The 19,233-nt window shown below is 42.3% G+C and overlaps 1 protein-coding gene across 4 annotated transcripts in view; it reads left to right on the forward strand.

The window, feature by feature from the left end:
• The first annotated feature begins 10,388 nt into the window (after positions 1-10,388).
• LOC134210806 (uncharacterized) overlaps positions 10,389-19,233 on the forward strand; it is a 188,191-nt gene continuing 179,346 nt past the window's right edge. For 2 of the 4 annotated variants that reach the window (XM_062687094.1, XM_062687095.1), the window contains exon 1: positions 10,389-10,678. In XM_062687094.1, coding sequence (XP_062543078.1) covers positions 10,474-10,678 — 205 coding nt within the window. In that variant the 5' untranslated portion in view covers positions 10,389-10,473. The remainder of the gene's footprint in view (positions 10,679-19,233) is intronic. The other 2 variants (XM_062687097.1, XM_062687096.1) reach the window with 1 other exon arrangement.

Here is a 19,233-nt window from a genome sequence, read left to right on the forward strand (position 1 = left end):
GTTATTTTCTTTTATTCTACACGCTTTCAAGCAACCAACCGGCCAGTCAGTGAGCATTTCAGTTGTTGGTGGAGCCCAGCAAAGAAATCGTCCGATGAGTGATGGATTGGATCATGACGAGAACATCAAATCTGCACTAATAGCGATTGGAGATATAGGACTTCTCAGTCTCACTTCTGTGATGGAATATAAATGATACTCTTCCAAAATTTGTTTGACCTTTCTACACATCTTTGTATCCTTAATGCGTACCTACTAGAATTCACTAAGTATTGATTGAGTTAGACATGCAAGAAGAAGTTTGATACGTATAACCAATTTCCGATAAACTGCAGTGCAGGGGACAATCTTTGCTGGCCGCAATTTCTTTAGAAGACCTTTCCAAATTTCCATCGATGGTACTTCTTTGGATTTGCGTTTTGTCGAATGATGCCCAAAAACTGGTTCCAGCTGTTCATAAATTGGTTACATTTTAGGTATTATAAATTTTCCATTTTTATGAAAGTGTGCAATAATAGGGAAGCTATTCCAAAACAGAAAAAGGGATCAATTGTATCGATTTTTTTTTCTCACAGCTAATACAAACATTTTATGGATCAAGCCCTGGTCGTGATTGCGTACCTGCATTCATTTTGTGCATATTATAGCGTCCCGATGCACTCTACGGTTTATCAATCCGTTTGTTGTTTAAAAAATTATTTAATAAAAGTCGTTTATCGCATCTAGAGGTGGTGTCATCCCTCCTATGAGTTGCATCACTTTCAACAAGCAAATAACGTCAAAGTTCACAAGCATTCACAAACAGTCATTAGCAGATAAATCATCAAAACAAATCTATCAAGCTTTTAATTCAATTAATGTGTGTCAATTGTTATTATCTAGCATGTTTTCGTTTTCTGAAAAGTTCTCCCGCTCAATGAATTGAGTCGAAGCTGACGGTAGGGAACATTCAGATTAATTATATTTAGATTAATATATCATCACGAATGAATCATCCCCTTATGTTATCTTTTCTTAGTAGAGAATCATATATTAAACTACATAATCACATAATCTTATTTCCAACTATTTTAAATTTAAGTTAACCTTTTACCGCTCACGACTTTTTTCAGATTTCAATACAATGCAATTGTAGATGCAATTAGGGTCTTCAATTAGCCTTGTGAGCAAATGCGTAGGATTGCCAATCCGGAGATGGCGAGTTCGATTCTCGGTCCAGTCTAGGATGTACCTGGCATCGAACCTAGTCATCTTCAGCACAGTATTGCTTTGTAGCCACGCATCTTACTGCTAAGGAAGGCGCCTTTGTCAATTTGTAAATTAATAATTACTTGATTGTTCTCAATTGTTTTACTATTGTGACACAAAATTAATTATACAAGATGATGATGTGCCAAATATTGCTTTCTGTTATAGAAACAATTCAATGAAAGTTCAAAGGCGCTAAATTTGATAATGCTTTACTGCTACCACGGGTGGGAAAGGGTTGAAAATCAAAATTGATAAAAGAAATCCAGAAATTACTGCCCCAACATGTGTGCTGAAAAAGAATATTCCATATTGTTCTATACAAATCGTTCATACAATGTAATCAACCAGAAACAGTACAAAAAATCATGAACCAAAACAGTCAGCCGTTGTCATAGGTCATAGTAAAGCTCGAGACTCTTCTGCTTACGTGATGTTTATATTCGGTAGCAAAAGATCAGTTGGTTGAATGACGGGGATGCTTATCTGTTCCAGTTCATTCGACATTTCGAAGCCATCGTAAATAATTCGGCAATCAAAAGAACCATAACGTTCGAGCATATTCTAATTTGGAAGAATGTTTGTACAAATTGTGCGATAAAGCGGCACGCCGACTGACCTCCCAAGTAACAATCGTAATGCGTCGAAGGCTTAAGGTTCCCCCAAACATACGCGACTGACGCCTTGGTGGAAGCGTCAATGAAAGCTTGCGGTGGCGATAATCGCCAATTGACAGTCGCGTCCTCGCGTCACGTGTGTAAGGCAGAACTTTTATACAAGTTTTATAAAGATTTTATATTGCTATGTCCTGAAGCATAAAGTTTTATTAAGTCTTTGACGTTCGGCAGAAGCGGCGTGAGTTCCCTCTAATTTATAGATTTCAAAAATATAGATATCATTGGAACTCGTCAAGTCACTATGGGGAAGTCCAATGCAAATGGGTGACCAAAAATTGTTTTCAAAGGAAACTGTTAATACGCAACATGTATTATGTGATGAAACATTTATTAACACTTTTCTACCTTTTGTTTTATTGTGTGTTATTAGAAATAAGAACCCTGATTTTCAAGAAGCGCAAATATGCACAAGTGATAAGATAGCATTTAGCTTATAATTCGTTCCCCAATTAACAGATTAGAGGACACTTGTGGATTTTACGTTTCCAGAATCATTTAAAAGCAGAAACCTATTATTATGATAGTTTTATTCTGATATAAGTCTTCACGAGCAGATTAAACTAGACCATCGAAAAGTTGAATTTTTAAACTTTATTTTCGGATGAAACAAGGCTTCACAACTGTAGTGGATTATACGAATAACATTAAAAAAAAGATAAAATATATATCGGAAATAGGTCCTCTCAGGAAGTTTTTCTACTTTTCTACTCCTGGAATTTTCTACTCTTGATCTTGTGTGGCAACTTTCTCTTTCATCTTTTACCGTTATGTTACGTTTTGACAGGACAAGTGAATTAAACAATTCAGTTGAATTCAATTGACTTGCCAAAAGTTGAACTTGTCACGATTTGCGCCCGATAATACGCCAGCTGATCGATAAGGGGCTGAAATGTACTTTTCGGCGCTGCAGCGAGAGCGTGAAAGGTGAAAGTAATGCCGGCAGACAAGGACCATCATCAATCCGTCGTGGATTTTCTCGAGGTCTACAAGTATAAGTACTACACTCATGACCACCCCAGCACGAAGCCGTTTAAGGCTTTTCTGCGAAGACTCCACTTCATGTAGGAGGAGGAGCATCAAGCTGAGATCGAGAGTTGCGGCCTGAAACCAGTGGCCGATTTACAAGATCGCTCGTCACGACACCTCTGCTCTACACCCTGCAGCAGCTGGCTCCGATATTCAACTGTCTAAGACGAGTTTCCATTTCATTCCGCTACGTTTTGTTATCTTTACAGATACGTATTTCGACCTCAACTGCTGAGGCCGTCTTCAGTGCCTCGTACTTGTAGTTCGGCCGAGTCCTCAGTTAGTCGAGTCAAGTACGAAGCTCAAAATCATTTAAGACGTTGGAGTGGAAGTCACCACCTCCCTCGGAGTCGTTACGTTCATCGTGGATCACTGCCAAACACAAGTAGAAGTCAATGACGGAACGTCTGCCGAACTACGAAGGGAGCTCAAGCTCACTCGGCGGCAGGGGCAGTTCATCATCGCCGAAGACCTAAACGCAAAGCACCAATCGTAGAGAAACACTGTCTCAAACCGGAACGAAGTCGTTTGGTCCAACGACGAGCTGGAGGACCACTTCACCATCCTGAGCTCTGACAGCACTACCCGGTTGACACGGTCCGGGGCCCATGCAACACTAGACATCTTCATCACGAGCATAAACGATCACGTCTCCCAGCCGGTCGTCTTCCAGGAGCTCAGATCGGACCACAATCCGGTGGTGGCTAAAGTTGAAATTTCGGTGAATCGGCACGAACTAACCCGGCATAAATATCGCCAAGTCGACTGGATTTGGATTGGATTTGGATTGGATTTGGATTGGATTTGGATTGGATTTGGATTGGATTTGGATTGGATTTGGATTGGATTTGGATTGGATTTGGATTGGATTTGGATTGGATTTGGATTGGATTTGGATTGGATTTGGATTGGTTTGGATTGAATTTGGTTTGTATTTGGATTGGATTGGATTGATTTGGATTGGTTTGGATTGGTTTGGATTGGTTTGGATTGGTTTTGGATTGGTTTGGATTGGTTGGATTGGTTGGATTGGTTTGGATTGGATTTGGACTTGGTTTGGATTTGGTTTGGATTTGGTTTGATTGGTTGGATTGGATTTGGATTGGTTTGGATTGAATTTGGATTGGTTTGGATTGGTTTGGATTGGTTTGGATTGGTTTGGATTGGTTTGGTTGGTTTGGATTGGTTTGGATTGGTTTGGATTGGTTTGGATTGGTTTGGATTGGTTTGGATTGGTTTGGATTGGTTTGGATTGGTTTGGATTGGTTTGGATTGGTTTGGTTGGTTTGATTGGTTTGGATTGGTTTGGATTGGTTTGGTTGGTTTGATTGGTTTGGATTGGTTTGGATTGGATTTGGATTGGTTTGGATTGGTTTGGATTGGTTTGGATTGGTTTGGATTGGTTTGGATTGGATTTGGATTGGTTTGGATTGGTTTGGATTGGATTTGGTTGGTTTGGATTGGTTTGGATTGGTTTGGATTGGTTTGGATTGATTTGGATTGGTTTGGTTGGTTTGGATTGGTTGGATTGGTTTGGATTGGTTTGGATTGGATTTGGATTGGTTTGGATTGGTTTGGATTGGTTTGGATTGGTTTGGATTGGTTTGGATTGGTTTGGATTGGTTTGGATTGGTTTGGATTGGTTTGGATTGGTTTGGATTGGTTTGATTGGTTTGGATTGGTTGGATTGGTTTGGATTGGTTTGGATTGGTTTGGTTGGTTTGGATTGATTTGGATTGGTTTGGATTGGTTTGGTTGGTTTGGATTGGTTTGGATTGGTTTGGATTGGTTTGGATTGGTTTGGATTGGTTTGGATTGGTTTGGATTGGTTTGGTTGGTTTGGATTGGTTTGGATTGGTTTGGATTGGTTTGGATTGGTTTGGATTGGTTTGGATTGGATTTGGATTGGATTTGGATTGGATTTGGATTGGTTTGGATTGGTTTGGATTGGTTTGGATTGGTTTGGTTGGTTTGGATTGGATTTGGATTGGATTTGGATTGGTTTGGGATTGGTTTGGATTGGTTTGGATTGGATTTGGATTGGTTTGGATTTGGATTGGTTTGGATTGGTTTGGTTGGTTGGATTGGATTTGGATTGGTTTGGATTGGTTTGGATTGGATTTGGATTGGTTTGGATTGGTTTGGATTGGATTTGGATTGGATTTGGATTGGTTTGGATTGGTTTGGATTGGTTTGGATTGGTTTGGATTGGTTGGATTGGATTTGGATTGGTTTGGATTGGTTTGGATTGGATTTGGATTGGTTTGGTTGGATTTGGATTGGTTTGGATTGGTTTGGATTGGTTTGGATTGGATTTGGATTGGTTTGGATTGGTTTGGATTGGTTTGGATTGGTTTGGATTGGTTTGGATTGGATTTGGATTGGTTTGGATTGGATTTGGATTGGTTTGGATTGGTTTGGATTGGATTTGGTTTGGATTGGATTTGGATTGGTTTGGATTGGTTTGGATTGGTTTGGATTGGATTTGGATTGGTTTGATTGGTTTGATTGGTTTGGATTGGATTTGGATTGGATTTGGATTGGTTTGGATTGGATTTGGATTGGTTTGGATTGGTTTGGATTGGTTTGGATTGGTTTGGATTGGTTTGGATTGGTTTGGATTGGATTTGGATTGGATTTGGATTGGTTTGGTTGGTTTGGATTGGTTTGGTTGGTTTGGATTGGTTTGGATTGATTTGGATTGGTTTGGATTGGATTTGGATTGGTTTGGATTGGTTTGGATTGGTTTGGATTGATTGGTTGGTTTGGATTGGTTTGGGATTGGTTTGGTTGGTTTGGATTGGTTTGGATTGGTTTGGATTGGTTTGGATTGGTTTGGATTGGTTTGGATTGGATTTGGATTGGATTTGGATTGGTTTGGATTGGTTTGGATTGGTTTGGATTGGTTTGGATTGGATTTGGATTGGTTTGGATTGGTTTGGATTGGTTTGGATTGGTTTGGATTGGTTTGGTTGGATTTGGATTGGTTTGGATTGGTTTGGATTGGTTGGATTGGTTTGGATTGGTTTGGATTGGTTTGGATTGGTTTGGATTGGTTTGGATTGGTTTGGATTGGATTTGGATTGGTTTGGATTTGGTTTGGTTGGTTTGGATTGGTTTGGATTGGTTTGGATTGGTTTGGATTGGTTTGGTTGGATTTGGATTGGTTTGGATTGGTTTGGATTGGTTTGGATTGGTTTGGATTGGATTTGGATTGGTTTGGATTGGTTGGATTGGTTTGGTTGGTTTGGATTGGTTTGGATTGGTTTGGATTGGTTTGGATTGGTTTGGATTGGTTTGGATTGGATTTGGATTGGTTTGGTTGGTTTGGATTGGTTTGGATTGGTTTGGATTGGTTTGGATTGGATTTGGATTGGTTTGGATTGGTTTGGATTGGTTTGGATTGGTTTGGATTGAATTTGGATTGGTTTGGATTGGTTTGGATTGGTTTGGGATTGGATTTGGATTGGTTTGGATTGGTTTGGATTGGTTTGGATTGGTTGGATTGGTTTGGATTGGTTTGGATTGGTTTGGATTGGTTTGGATTGGTTTGGATTGGTTTGGATTGGTTTGGATTGGTTTGGATTGGTTTGGATTGGTTTGGATTGGTTTGGATTGGTTTGGATTGGTTTGATTGGTTTGGTTGGTTTGGATTGGTTTGGATTGGTTTGGATTGGTTTGGATTGATTGGATTGGATTTGGATTGGTTTGATTGGTTTGGATTGGTTTGGATTGGTTTGGATTGGTTTGATTGGTTTGGATTGGTTTGGATTGGTTTGGATTGGTTTGGATTGGATTTGGATTGGTTTGGATTGGTTTGGATTGATTTGGATTGGTTTGGATTGGTTTGGATTGATTTGGATTGATTTGGATTGATTTGGATTGGATTTGGATTGATTGATTGGATTTGGATTGGTTTGGATTGGTTTGGATTGGTTTGGATTGGTTTGGATTGATTGGTTTGATTGATTTGGATTGATTTGGATTGGATTTGGATTGGATTTGGATTGGATTTGGATTGGATTTGGATTGGATTTGGATTGGATTTGGATTGGATTTGGATTGGATTTGGATTGGATTTGGATTGGATTTGGATTGGATTTGGATTGGATTTGATTTGGATTGAATTTGGATTAGATTTGGAGGAACTTCCGGGCGACATTCTGGAGGAATTTCCGGAGGAAATTCTAGAGGAAGTTTCGGAGGAATTCCTGGATAAACTTCCGGAGGAATTCCAGGAGGAACGTTGAGACGAAATCCTGGGGGAACTTCCGGACGAAATCCTGGAGGAACTCTCGGAAGAATTCCTATATAAACTTCCTGGAGATACTTCCAAAGAAATATCTGGAGGAATGTCTAAAGGAATTTCTTGATGAACTCCCATTGAACTCGTGAAAAAAAAATTTGATTAATTCGTCGCCGTTCGCCGCCGCTGAGGAATTCGTCGCCGTCCGCCGCCGCTGACTGAAAATGATCTATCACGCCGCAGCCAGTTAAATTTAAATCGGCGTACAGATCTAGTTTAGAGGGACTTTTGGCCACATAAAAAACCCATCGCGCAACCAAGAAACCGAAACAGCCAGGGCACGAAGCTGCTGTTTGTCAAAAAACTGGGCCACCGTAAACATCTCCCTATTAAGAATAGCTGATGTACAATTATCTATCGAAATAAATACAGCTACTTTTTTATTTCTGTTTTGGAAAGCAGTCATGACAGTACAACGAAAATGTAAACATTGTTTTCTTCCTCATGGGATTTTGTATTTACTCGATCTATCATATTCATTTAACTATTTGTTACGCGATGAACCCCGGTCATTTATACGACGTAGAAGAATATCATAGATGAAAATCTGGCATGAAATTCTGGTAACTACAGAATGGCGGAGAAACGAAGAATACCGCTTGACAACTCAGGAATCCGAGGTTCGAGGCCCAATCGCCAACTAACAATTTATATAGTTGAAAATATTTGTGTATTAAAAAATGCGTAAAAATAACTAAATGTGGATTGCTAAATAAAGTAACATGCACGTTACTATACGACTTGATTTTATTTTAACTTTTGCTCGTTACTGCTATCGACATGGCACACATCAAAACCGTCGGAGTCGTCCGCCGCGGCTAAACATTGGGCAACTACAAAACGGTAGGCTAGCCCAAGAATACGCGCAGCAGCTGGAAGTGGCACTCCCAACGGAAGAGCAGCTAGGCGCAGCATCTCTTGAAGATGGCTGGAGAGATATTCGATCGGCCATTGGAAGCACCGCAACCGCTGCACTAGACACGGTGGCTCCGGATCAGAGAAACTAACACCAATTTCAAGAGAGTGTGTGGGGCAGTACCAGGCGGGATTTATGGGTGAACGCTCTACCTCAGACCAGGTGTTCGCCATATGTCAGGTATTGCAGAATGCTGCGAATACAACGTGCCCACACATCATCTATTTATCTACTTCAAAGCCGCATACGATACAATCGACCGGCACCAGCTGATGCACGAAAACGGATTTCCGGATAAACTGATACGGTTGATCAAGGCGACGATGGATCGGGTGATGTGCGTAGTACGAGTTTCAGGGGCATTCTCGAGTCCCTTCGAAACGCGTAGAGGGTTACGGCAAGGTGATGGTCTTTCGTGTCTGCTATTCAACATCACTTTGGAGGGAGTAATACGAAGTGCAGGGATTGACACGAGTGTACGATTTTCACGAAGTCCGTCCAGTTATTTGGTTTCGCCGACGACATTGATATCATGGCACGTAACTTTGAGAGGATGGCCTACATCAGAATGAAAAGCGAAGCTAAACGGATAGGACTAGTCATCAACACGTCGAAGACGAAATTTATGATAGGAAGAGGCTCAATAGAGGTCAATGTAAGCCACCCACCACGAGTTTCTATCGGTGGTGACGAAATCGAGGTGGTTGAAGAATTCGTGTACTTGGGCTCACTGGTGACCGCCGATAACGATACCAGCAGAGAAATTCGGAGGCGCATAGTGGCTGGAAATCGTACGTACTTTGGACTCCGTAAGACGCTCCGATCGAATAGAGTTCGCCGCCGTACCAAACTGACTATCTACAAAACGCTTTTAAGACCGGTAGTTCTCTACGGGCACGAGACCTGGACGATGCTCGTGGAGGACCAACGCGCACTGGGAGTTTTTGAAAGGAAAGTGTTGCGTACCATCTATGGTGGGGTGCAGATGGCGGACGGTACGTGGAGGAGGCGAATGAACCACGAGTTGCATCAGCTGTTGGGAGAACCATCCATCGTTCACACCGCGAAAATCGGAAGACTGCGGTGGGCCGGGCACGTAGCCAGAATGTCGGACAGTAATCCGGTGAAAATGGTTCTCGACAACGATCAGACGGGAACAAGAAGGCGAGGTGCACAGCGGGCAAGGTGGATCGATCAGATGGAGGACGATTTGCGGACCCTCCGCAACCTGCGTGGTTGGCGAAGTGCAGCCATGGACCGAGCTGAATGGAGAAGTCTTTTATGTGCAGAACAGGCAACTCCGGCCTTAGTCTGATAATAAATTAAAAAACACATCAAAACCGTAAGAATGCTTGATGAATTTCGGATGCATTATGGTGATAAATTGACATACCTCAAACTAAATCGCAAATATGTGGCGGAACTTAAATGTAAACAATTCATGGATGAAATAACTCACATAAACTAACTTTTTCCATCATTGTTTTTTTTTTTTCCTAACATGCACGTAGGTATATCGCCTCCAGTTTAATACGTAAAAGGCATTTTTGAATCATCTTATGCGATTACATTATAATGTATAAATGTGCGTATAATGCGTATATTTGCGTTATAAGTGTGAAATGGTTGTCTCGGCTTTCAAAATTCCTGTAAAAAAATATGGTCACCATGTCACCACTAAGAAAGTCAATTTTATAACCTCATCATCAAAATAAAAACCGTCAAAAATGTACATAAGCTTGTAGTTTTTAAGACTAAAAAAACTTGAAAACATATAGAATATAATAGCAAGATCTCTAAAAATATAAGTGATTAATAATACCATATCGTGTAAAATGCCCCGACATGTTCGAAAAGATTGCATACTCATTACTGGGATGTCGCCACCGCTGCTCACATTTTGGTAAAGATCCAACACCCGAAACATGACTTTCGAAGATAAACATCAGCGCTCCTATAAATAAACGCAGAAGACGCGCGCGCATCTGCCAAACCACGTGAAGCGCCGCCAAGCCATCCTGAACACAGAAATTGGTGGGAAAGAGAAAACGCCAAACAATTTTCCACCCACCATCCCATGTTGCCACATACTTCACCCACCGAGTCGATTCGGGAAAACTCGATCGAAACCGTGACAGGTCGTCGTTTCGTCGCGATCGGCTCTGGGGGTCCTGTCTCGGGCCGAGTATATTTTAAGTGAAAATTTTCCACCTTTTCTATCGCGGCCGGCGCTCAGTTACGAGCGGACCTCTGACGGGAGCGGAACTTGAAAAAGTCCCGCCCAACAGCCCAGAACAGAGATGATCTTCTCGCGGATCAGGAACTTAGTGTGGGCACCCAGTGCCTTGCTGTGCTGTCTGTTGGTTGTGAGTAGTGTATTAGTGAGCAATGTAGACTGTGCAAAAAAGGCTGCCCCGGCCGTCTCCGAGGCCACGATCGAGGAAGTTTCGGCCAAACAGTTGGAACGGTTACTAGAGGATAAGGATTACGTCGCGGTGTATTGGTGTAAGTGTCACGCGAGGGCTCCTGGAAAGCCCACAGGTCACGGTGGACTGTTTCGCATACGGTCGGAAAATAGTGCCATATAAGGAAAAACTGTCAACGACAGTTCCATGTCGGGAAGTGAACGGGATAGTGATTGACATATGTGTTGAAAAATGAGAAGCTGAACATACAATGGAAATGGCCGTAGCGATCAGTTTTCCTAAATAAATACCCCAAAAGAAAAGGCATTGCGCAACCGGAATTATAGAGAGCTAAATTATTTTTAAAAATAATCGTGAAAAACCGAACGGCGAAAAAGAGAAGACTCGCCGAGAGTATGAAACAGTGTGCTGAAAGTGGATGAATGGTGATTGAAAAGAAGAATTGACAGCTGGCAAGGTGGAACATTGCTGACCTCCAGAAAAGTTGGCCACCTCCAATTCAAATGTGCTCGTTTTATTGGACATGAACCTGCATTTAATTATCTGCCATCATCAGCAGTGTGCTCAAGTGAAATGCAAAACTTTGATTCAAATTCTTTAAATCTTTCCCAAGAACAGTGCTGTAACCTTCCTCGGATATTTCTTTTACCCCAAGTTACAAGCTCCCTATCTATCTCCCGTTAGTCTGTGCCTCGCTCGCCAACTGTTTCCCTACGTACTACAATACTAGAACAAAGTGTTCAAAAATAAACCACCTTAAAATTCAGGATGCTGAAATAATTCGAAACGAGACGACACACACGCACATCTCACGACAACGGTCAGGCATTTGGCTGCGACTGACCTGAGAGCATCCATACGGATAAGGCAGGCGACGTGGCCACGAATCGACATCCGACCGGCGTTGGTCGGTCGTTCGGTCACAGCCATCGTCGTCCAACCAAGTCATCACCACCAGTACATGTTCAACATCGACAGCATGCACAAGTTCGTCCGGTACGTAGGGAAAGAAAAAAACATTGGGCGATCGTGCACGGACGCAGCGACAGGCGATGGGGAAAAACTTTCCACTTTTTTGCGAAAAAAAAACACAGATTCGACACCTACACGGGTGGTTGATTCCGCGGGCTTGCTGCGTAAAGTGGGTGGTTCGAGTAGAGACGCACGAGATGAGGGCAAGCAAGTTGGCCAGTCCGTACACATGAAGGTGTGACGAAAGAAATAGTCGGCACTTTGACGGGTAAGATTAATGTGTTCCATGAGGTAATTTGGTTCGCCGAATTGGTCCTGGCGCAAATAGAAAACCAAGGTTGTTGGATTTGAGGCTAATCCTACGCAGTGCAGGAAAACGCGAAACATGTTTTTTTCCAGCACAAACAGATGCAAAAACTCATAAACATGTCTAATTGATCCGGCCGTCATTTGGCCTTCTATACAATTGTCCCATAGTCCAATTTAGATGTCTTAAAACTAACTTGTGACATTAACTAACTGTTGAAATTAACCTGTAACAATCAACCGGCGTGTCCAAGTGGTACAACGTACCTTGCATCCGCTTTTCAATTGATTGCAAGGTATGGCAAAAGCGTGGAGACGCGTGGTACATTGGAAGCACTATTCTGGCGGCATTTTGCTCCACCTGACTGTCGCTGTCGCTGGGAGACTATCGCCGCGACTCTATCGCTGGGTTTGATGCTTTTATATCATTTCTACAGAAAATTGCAGTCGACAGACGCGTGTCTTTAGGGAACCTTCAAGCTTAATCAAAATGCAAAACGTTCTTAAAAAACCCAGATTAATCCACCTAGCGGCGATAATGCCTTTCTCGTGCATCGTAAAATCACATAGGAAAGGTCAAAAAAGCACTTTAGGGGGATAGATCGCATATTTTCTATCATTTTGCATGTTTTTGCATTAATTACTATGCATTCCCACCATCTAAAAAAAAATTTTTTTCGATTTTGAACTTTTTTTTCCAAGGGGGGACCCTTAGGAAAAAACAATGATTTTTCAATAATTCCGAAATGCAATGTCCGATCAGGCCAATTTTCAATAGCAAACAATGGGACCGCATTCCCCGTCGAATGCAACTTGTTGCGAGTAAATCGGGTAATGCTAAGTTCCAAAAAGTGTGTCTACAAAATTTGTACACATACACACATACACACACACACATACATACATACACACAGACAGACATCACCTCAATTTGTCGAGCTGAGTCGATTGGTATATAACACTATGGGTCTCCGAGCCTTCTATCAAAAGTTTGTTTTTGGAGTGAAATTATAGCCTTTACGTATACTTAGTATACGAGAAAGGCAAAAAAATAGAACAAAATTGTCTAAAAACCGTAAGAGTTTCCTAGGCGTCAAACTTATTCGTTTAAAATCGTATAACGAGTGTTACGATTTAAATTTGTGAAACAAAAATGTGCGTAAATCGGTCATATTTGTATATTTGTGGCACTACTCTAGCGGCATTATGGTCCACGCGACTGTCACTAGGAAGCTACCGCCGCGACTTTATCGCTGGGTCGTTGCATGCATGCAAGATTCCGTTCACGCTTCCATATAATTGCGACAGAAAATTGCAGTCGCCAGATGCTTCATTAAAATGTTTTAGAAAAATATAGTCTAATAACCGTAAAAGTTCCCTAAGCGCCAAACTTATACGAATACAATCGTATAAAGGGTGTTAGGATTTAAATTTGACAAACAAAAATGTGCGTAAATCGGTGGAATGCGTTCATCTGTCTAAGACGAGTTTAGTACTGTTTCATTTAATTCCACCACGTTGTAATCTTTACAGATACGTAGACCTCAACTGTAAGGCAGCCTACAGTGTCTCCTACTTGAGTATTTTGTCTATAACTTTTGAGCCCATGGTTTTCTGAGTTTTTTTTATCTGAGTTTTTTTTTTAAAGGAAACAATGACAACAATGAAAAATGCTAAAAATTGAGCTAGACTATTTGCGTACACATAGACATCACCCCATAATAGCCCAATATTTTTTCTTGAGAGTGGGTTTGTCCTAGGGCTCCACCGGGACGTTGTTGCAGCAACTCCAAGTCAAGGCGTCTTTTCCGTAATGGCAAGATACCTAATCCTGGCAAAACTGATTAGAGCAATTGTGTTGCATGAGGAGAGGGAACAGACGTTTTTCAGGTACTGGTGTACATAAAGTTTGTGTTTCCAAATATCTGTCACTTTCAGTTGCCCGGAAATTATGCTATCCACAAAGCTGTTTAAAGTCTACTTTCGCAAACTCGGTGAGCGAGTAGTTCGGATTTTTGTGAAGCGCGAGCAAAGTTTTGAATATTGTACGACAATTCTACGAATATTTAATAATTTCCCGAATCGAGACGAGTCAGCCTTGGGCTGGAAGTCTCGTTAATAAAGACATAAAAATCCCGAATGCGACAATTGCCTGAATGCTTTCTCCTTCTTTTTGAATGCGATACAAAGCGATGGGTATTCAGTTAGCCATAGCCCTTTAGGCGTAGGATTTCCATTCCGGAGATTGCGAGCTCGATTTTAGGCTACACCTAGGATGCTTTCATGGAAAACATTCTCGGCTCCTTGGCTATAGGCTCTTTGGGTATAGTGCATCCAAGTTCCAAGTTCCAGTTGGAATGTAGAGACATTAAAGAAGACAAAATGAAAGAAGAGATGCTTTCTTTGGATGAACGTACAAGGCGAAAGGAGGAGTTTATAGATTATTTAAAACAAAAAGGCCTTTTCGTAACAGGGCAAGGAAAAGACATAATCCATTCACTAAAGGAGCGTGCTTGCCAGGCAATAATAAAGGGTTGGTATGGGACAATTATGTTTTCCATACTGCTGCTGTTGTACACTACATTTATCCAAGACAATACAAATTTGCTAGTTCTGCAAAACAGCATTCCGGCTAACGTTATTCAAATGTTATTCCGCGAGAATGAGTTCGGCAAAACGTTTTTTGTTGAAATGTTATACATTAGATACTTATTGTTTAAACAAGGACCTCATTTATTTTTCTTTTATTGCGGGCAAACGCGTACTTCTGAAAAGGAAATCTCATTCAACTTTACCTTCTGAAGAAGGGACCACGTGTACCATTTCCTCAATTCGTAAAAATGCTTTCTTTCGAAAGATGGATCACATTTTTCTTAACCTTATTCTGGGCAGATACATTTTATTGAAAATGAAACATTCACTTTTTCATTGCTCTGGGGAAACACCTATTTCTCAAGAAGGGACACATCTACCATTTCGTTACTACGGGTAGATGCATTATTTTAAACGAAAGAATCTCATTTACTATTGCCTCACTCCGGGTACACGCAATATTTTTGTTTATAAGGATTCACATCCTCAATTATCTTAAACTTACAGTAGGGTAACCAACTTTATTTGGACCCCTACACGTTTTGAACCCTCCTGGCGATATTCTCTTGATTTCTGAACTAAAATCAATGCCGCTGCAAATTTCCCCATTGGCATTAGGAAAATAATAATGTTCAGCATCTGTTTTACTGGTTTCCCGTGCAAAAATAGCGATATTGAGGTGAAATTTCGAGGAAATTAGTTTGTTCAAGAAGGCGAGTGTTACAATGCGTTACGCTTAAAAGTCCTATACATCACTAAGAATCTCAGAACTCACACAATAAGTTTTTCTCGAAATTGTTAATTTAAAACGCAGGAATCGTCTCATTGATGCATGTCAATCGAAAAATAAGACTTTGCTTCGGCTCAACTGACCAGGGTAAATTAGAAATTCGACTTTGAAGAGACTAAATGGGGGGGTCCAAAATATGTATATTTGGGGGTCCAAATATGTTGCACTGTCCAAAACGAAGAATATTTTCATTTCAGAAAGTTGAAATTCTCTGCGATTTATCAACACTTCATGCCAATTTCAAATTTCTATTTCATAAATGAGACTTCCATCTATGAAATGGTATGATTTTCGCCTATATCAAACTAATCATTCGGTACATATAAGAAGATATCGGTAAGCACTTCCTCTAGGGGTCCAAAATGGAACATTTACCCTACACAGGAGGTTGATTCCATAGATGGAATAATATTTACCAAAAACGCTTTCAATCGGAATTGCTGTTTCGATCCAAATTTTAAAAAAATCAGCTGTTGTTGGGCTATTTGAAAAAAAACAGAGAATCATTCACCTAGCGGTGATGGAGCCTTTCTTGTGTGTTATAAAAATAGTATTTTGGTCATGAGCACATAGTCCGATATGACCAATTTTCAACAGGGACAAGATTCTGCGTCGAATGAAACTTGTTGCGGGCTAATAAAAAGTGCTTAAAAAATGAGTGAGAATTTTTCTTGTAGAAAAATGTATTTTGGCCATAACTCCAAAGCCCATAGTCCGATTGGGCATATTTTCAATACGAAATAATGGGACAGGATTCCGCATCGAATGCAACTTGTTAGTCGGTTAATCGGCGAGCAAATCAGTTAAGTATAAGTACCTAAAAAAATAGTGAGATTAGAGGGCGCGCACACACACACAGACATCACTTCAATTCGTCGAGCTAAGTCGATCGGTATATAACACGATGGGTCTTCGGGCCTCCTATAAATCGTTCGTTTTTGGATATAGTATATAGCTTTTACGTATACTTTGTATACGAGAAAGGCAAAAAACTAACTTAATTCAACAAGTAGTGATGCTGCCTTTCTTGCATGTAGCCAAGACACCAACCTTATATGGCGCTAATATAATTCGATGTACCATCTTCATAATAACTTATATATGCAAGGGTTGATCGTTATCAAATTCAATAGTGATCAGCTAGGCTTAACCCTCTGTCGAGTGCCACTTGTTGCGTGGAAATCGGTTAAAGATTACTATATGAAAAGTTGTCTAAGGCCTTTCTTAGCTTATGTGCACACACTACACACACATACACAACACACGGACAGACAGACGTTCGATCATTTGCATTCGTTTGCGGTACAACTTTGTTGAACAAGAAAGGCAAAAATTACCTTGTAAAACACTATACTCTGATATCAATATAATTTAACAACACATTTTGGAGGATCAAGAACATTCAATACTTTCGAGGGATTTCAGCTTCTTATCTCCAAGAAAAAACTCTTAAATTTATCTTTGAATGCTGCTCTGATCGGACACATATCCAGCTTTTTACGCAACTTGTTACGCAAAAACAAATCATTTTGCTTCGAGTTGTTCCTTTTTTCATAACGATAAATACACAATGTAATTTAATTGATTTCGCCGCCTCCAAGAATATGGCCATTCGCAGCACCTACTTCCAACACAGCCTCCCGTATCGGTACACCTGGAGATCGCCACTGCAGACAGAATCACAAATCGACCACGTTCTGATTGATGGACGGCACTTCTCCGACATTATCGACGTCAGGACATATCGTGGCGCTAACATCGACTCTGACCACTATCTGGTGATGGTTAAACTGCGCCCAAAACTATCCGTCATCAACAATGTTCGGTACCGACGACCGCCGCGGTACGACCTAGAGCGACTGAAGCAACCTGATGTCGCCACTGCATACGCGCAGCATCTCGAGGCAGCGTTGCCGGAAGAGGGTGAGCTCGATGGGGCCCCTCTTGAGGACTGCTGGAATACAGTCAAAGCAGCCATTAACGACGCAGCGGAGAGCAACGTCGGGTATATGGGTCGAAGTCGACGGAACGATTGGTTCGACGAAGAGTGCAGACAGATTCTGGAGGAGAAGGACGCAGCGCGGGCGGTCGCGCTGCAGCAAGGTACCCGGCAGAACGTGGAACGTTATAGACGGAAGCGGAGACAGCAGACCCGCCTTTTTCAGGAGAAGAAACGCCGCCTGGAAGAAGCGGAGTGCGAGGAGATGGAACAGCTGTGCCGTTCTCAAGATACACGCAAGTTCTATCAGAAGCTCAACGCATCCCGCAAAGGCTTCGTGCCGCGAGCCGAAATGTGCCGGGATAAGGATGGGAGCATCTTGACGGACGAACGTGTGGTGATCGAAAGGTGGAAGCAGCACTACGAGGAACATCTGAATGGCGCTGAGAGTACAGGCAATGAAAGTCAAGGCAGCGGAGGAGATGACTACGTCAGTTCAGCGGACGATGGAAGCCAACCAGCCCCCACCTTGAGGGAAGTTAAGGATGCCATTCAACAGCTAAAGACCAATAAAGCAGCTGGTAAGGATGGTATCGGAGCTGAGCTCATCAAGATGGGCCCGGAAAAGCTGGCCACTTGCCTGCACAAACTGATAGTCAGAATCTGGGAAAACGAACAGCTACCGGAGGAGTGGAAGGAAGTTATATGCCCCATCTACAAGAAAGGCGACAAACTGGAGTGTGAGAACTTTCGAGCGATCACCATCCTTAATGCCGCCTACAAAGTGATATCCCAGATCATCTTCCGTCGTCTGTCACCATTAGTGAACGAGTTCGTGGGAAGTTATCAAGCCGGCTTCGTTGACGGCCGCTCGACAACGGACCAGATCTTTACTGTACGGCAAATCCTTCAAAAATGCCGTGAATACCAGGTCCCAACGCACCATCTGTTCGTTGATTTCAAGGCGGCATACGACAGTATAGACCGCGTAGAGCTATGGAAAATTATGGACGAGAACAGCTTCCCTGGAAAGCTCACCAGACTGATCAAAGCAACGGTGGATGGTGTGCAAAACTGTGTGAAGATCTCGGGCGAACACTCCAGTTCGTTCGAATCGCGCCGGGGACTAAGACAAGGTGATGGACTTTCGTGCCTGTTGTTCAACATTGCGCTAGAAGGTGTCATGCGGAGAGCCGGGTGTAACAGCCGGGGTACGATTTTCAACAGATCCAGTCAATTTATTTGCTTCGCGGATGACATGGACATTGTCGGCCGAACATTTGCAAAGGTGGCAGAACTGTACACCCGCCTGAAACGTGAAGCAACAAAAGTTGGACTGGTGGTGAATGCGTCAAAGACAAAGTACATGCTTGTGGGTGGAACTGAGCGCGACAGGGTCCGCCTGGGAAGCAGTGTTACGATAGACGGGGATACCTTCGAAGTGGTCGAGGAATTCGTCTACCTCGGATCCTTGCTAACGGCTGACAACAACGTTAGTCGTGAAATACGAAGGCGCATCATCTGTGGAAGTCGGGCCTACTACGGGCTTCAGAAGAAATTGCGGTCGAAAAGATTCGCCACCGCACCAAATGTGTCATGTACAAGACGTTAATAAGACCGGTAGTCCTCTACGGACATGAAACATGGACAATGCTCGAGGAGGACTTGCAAGCACTCGGAGTATTCGAGAGACGGGTGCTTAGGACCATCTTTGGCGGTGTACAAGAAGACGGTGTGTGGCGGCGAAGAATGAACCATGAGCTCGCCCAGCTCTACGGCGAACCCAGTATCCAGAAGGTAGCTAAAGCCGGAAGGGTACGATGGGCAGGGCATGTTGCAAGAATGCTGGACAGCAACCCTGCAAAGATGGTGTTCGCTTCCGATCCGGCAGGTACGAGACGACGTGGAGCGCAGCGAGCGAGATGGGCAGACCAGGTGCAGAACGACTTGGCGAGCGTGGGGCGTATTCGAGGATGGAGAGATGCGGCCTCGAACCGTGTATTGTGGCGTCAAATTGTTGATTCAGTGTTATCTG

Source organism: Armigeres subalbatus, chromosome 2, assembly GCF_024139115.2.
Source record: "Armigeres subalbatus isolate Guangzhou_Male chromosome 2, GZ_Asu_2, whole genome shotgun sequence".
NCBI classification, from domain to species: Eukaryota; Metazoa; Arthropoda; class Insecta; order Diptera; family Culicidae; genus Armigeres; species Armigeres subalbatus.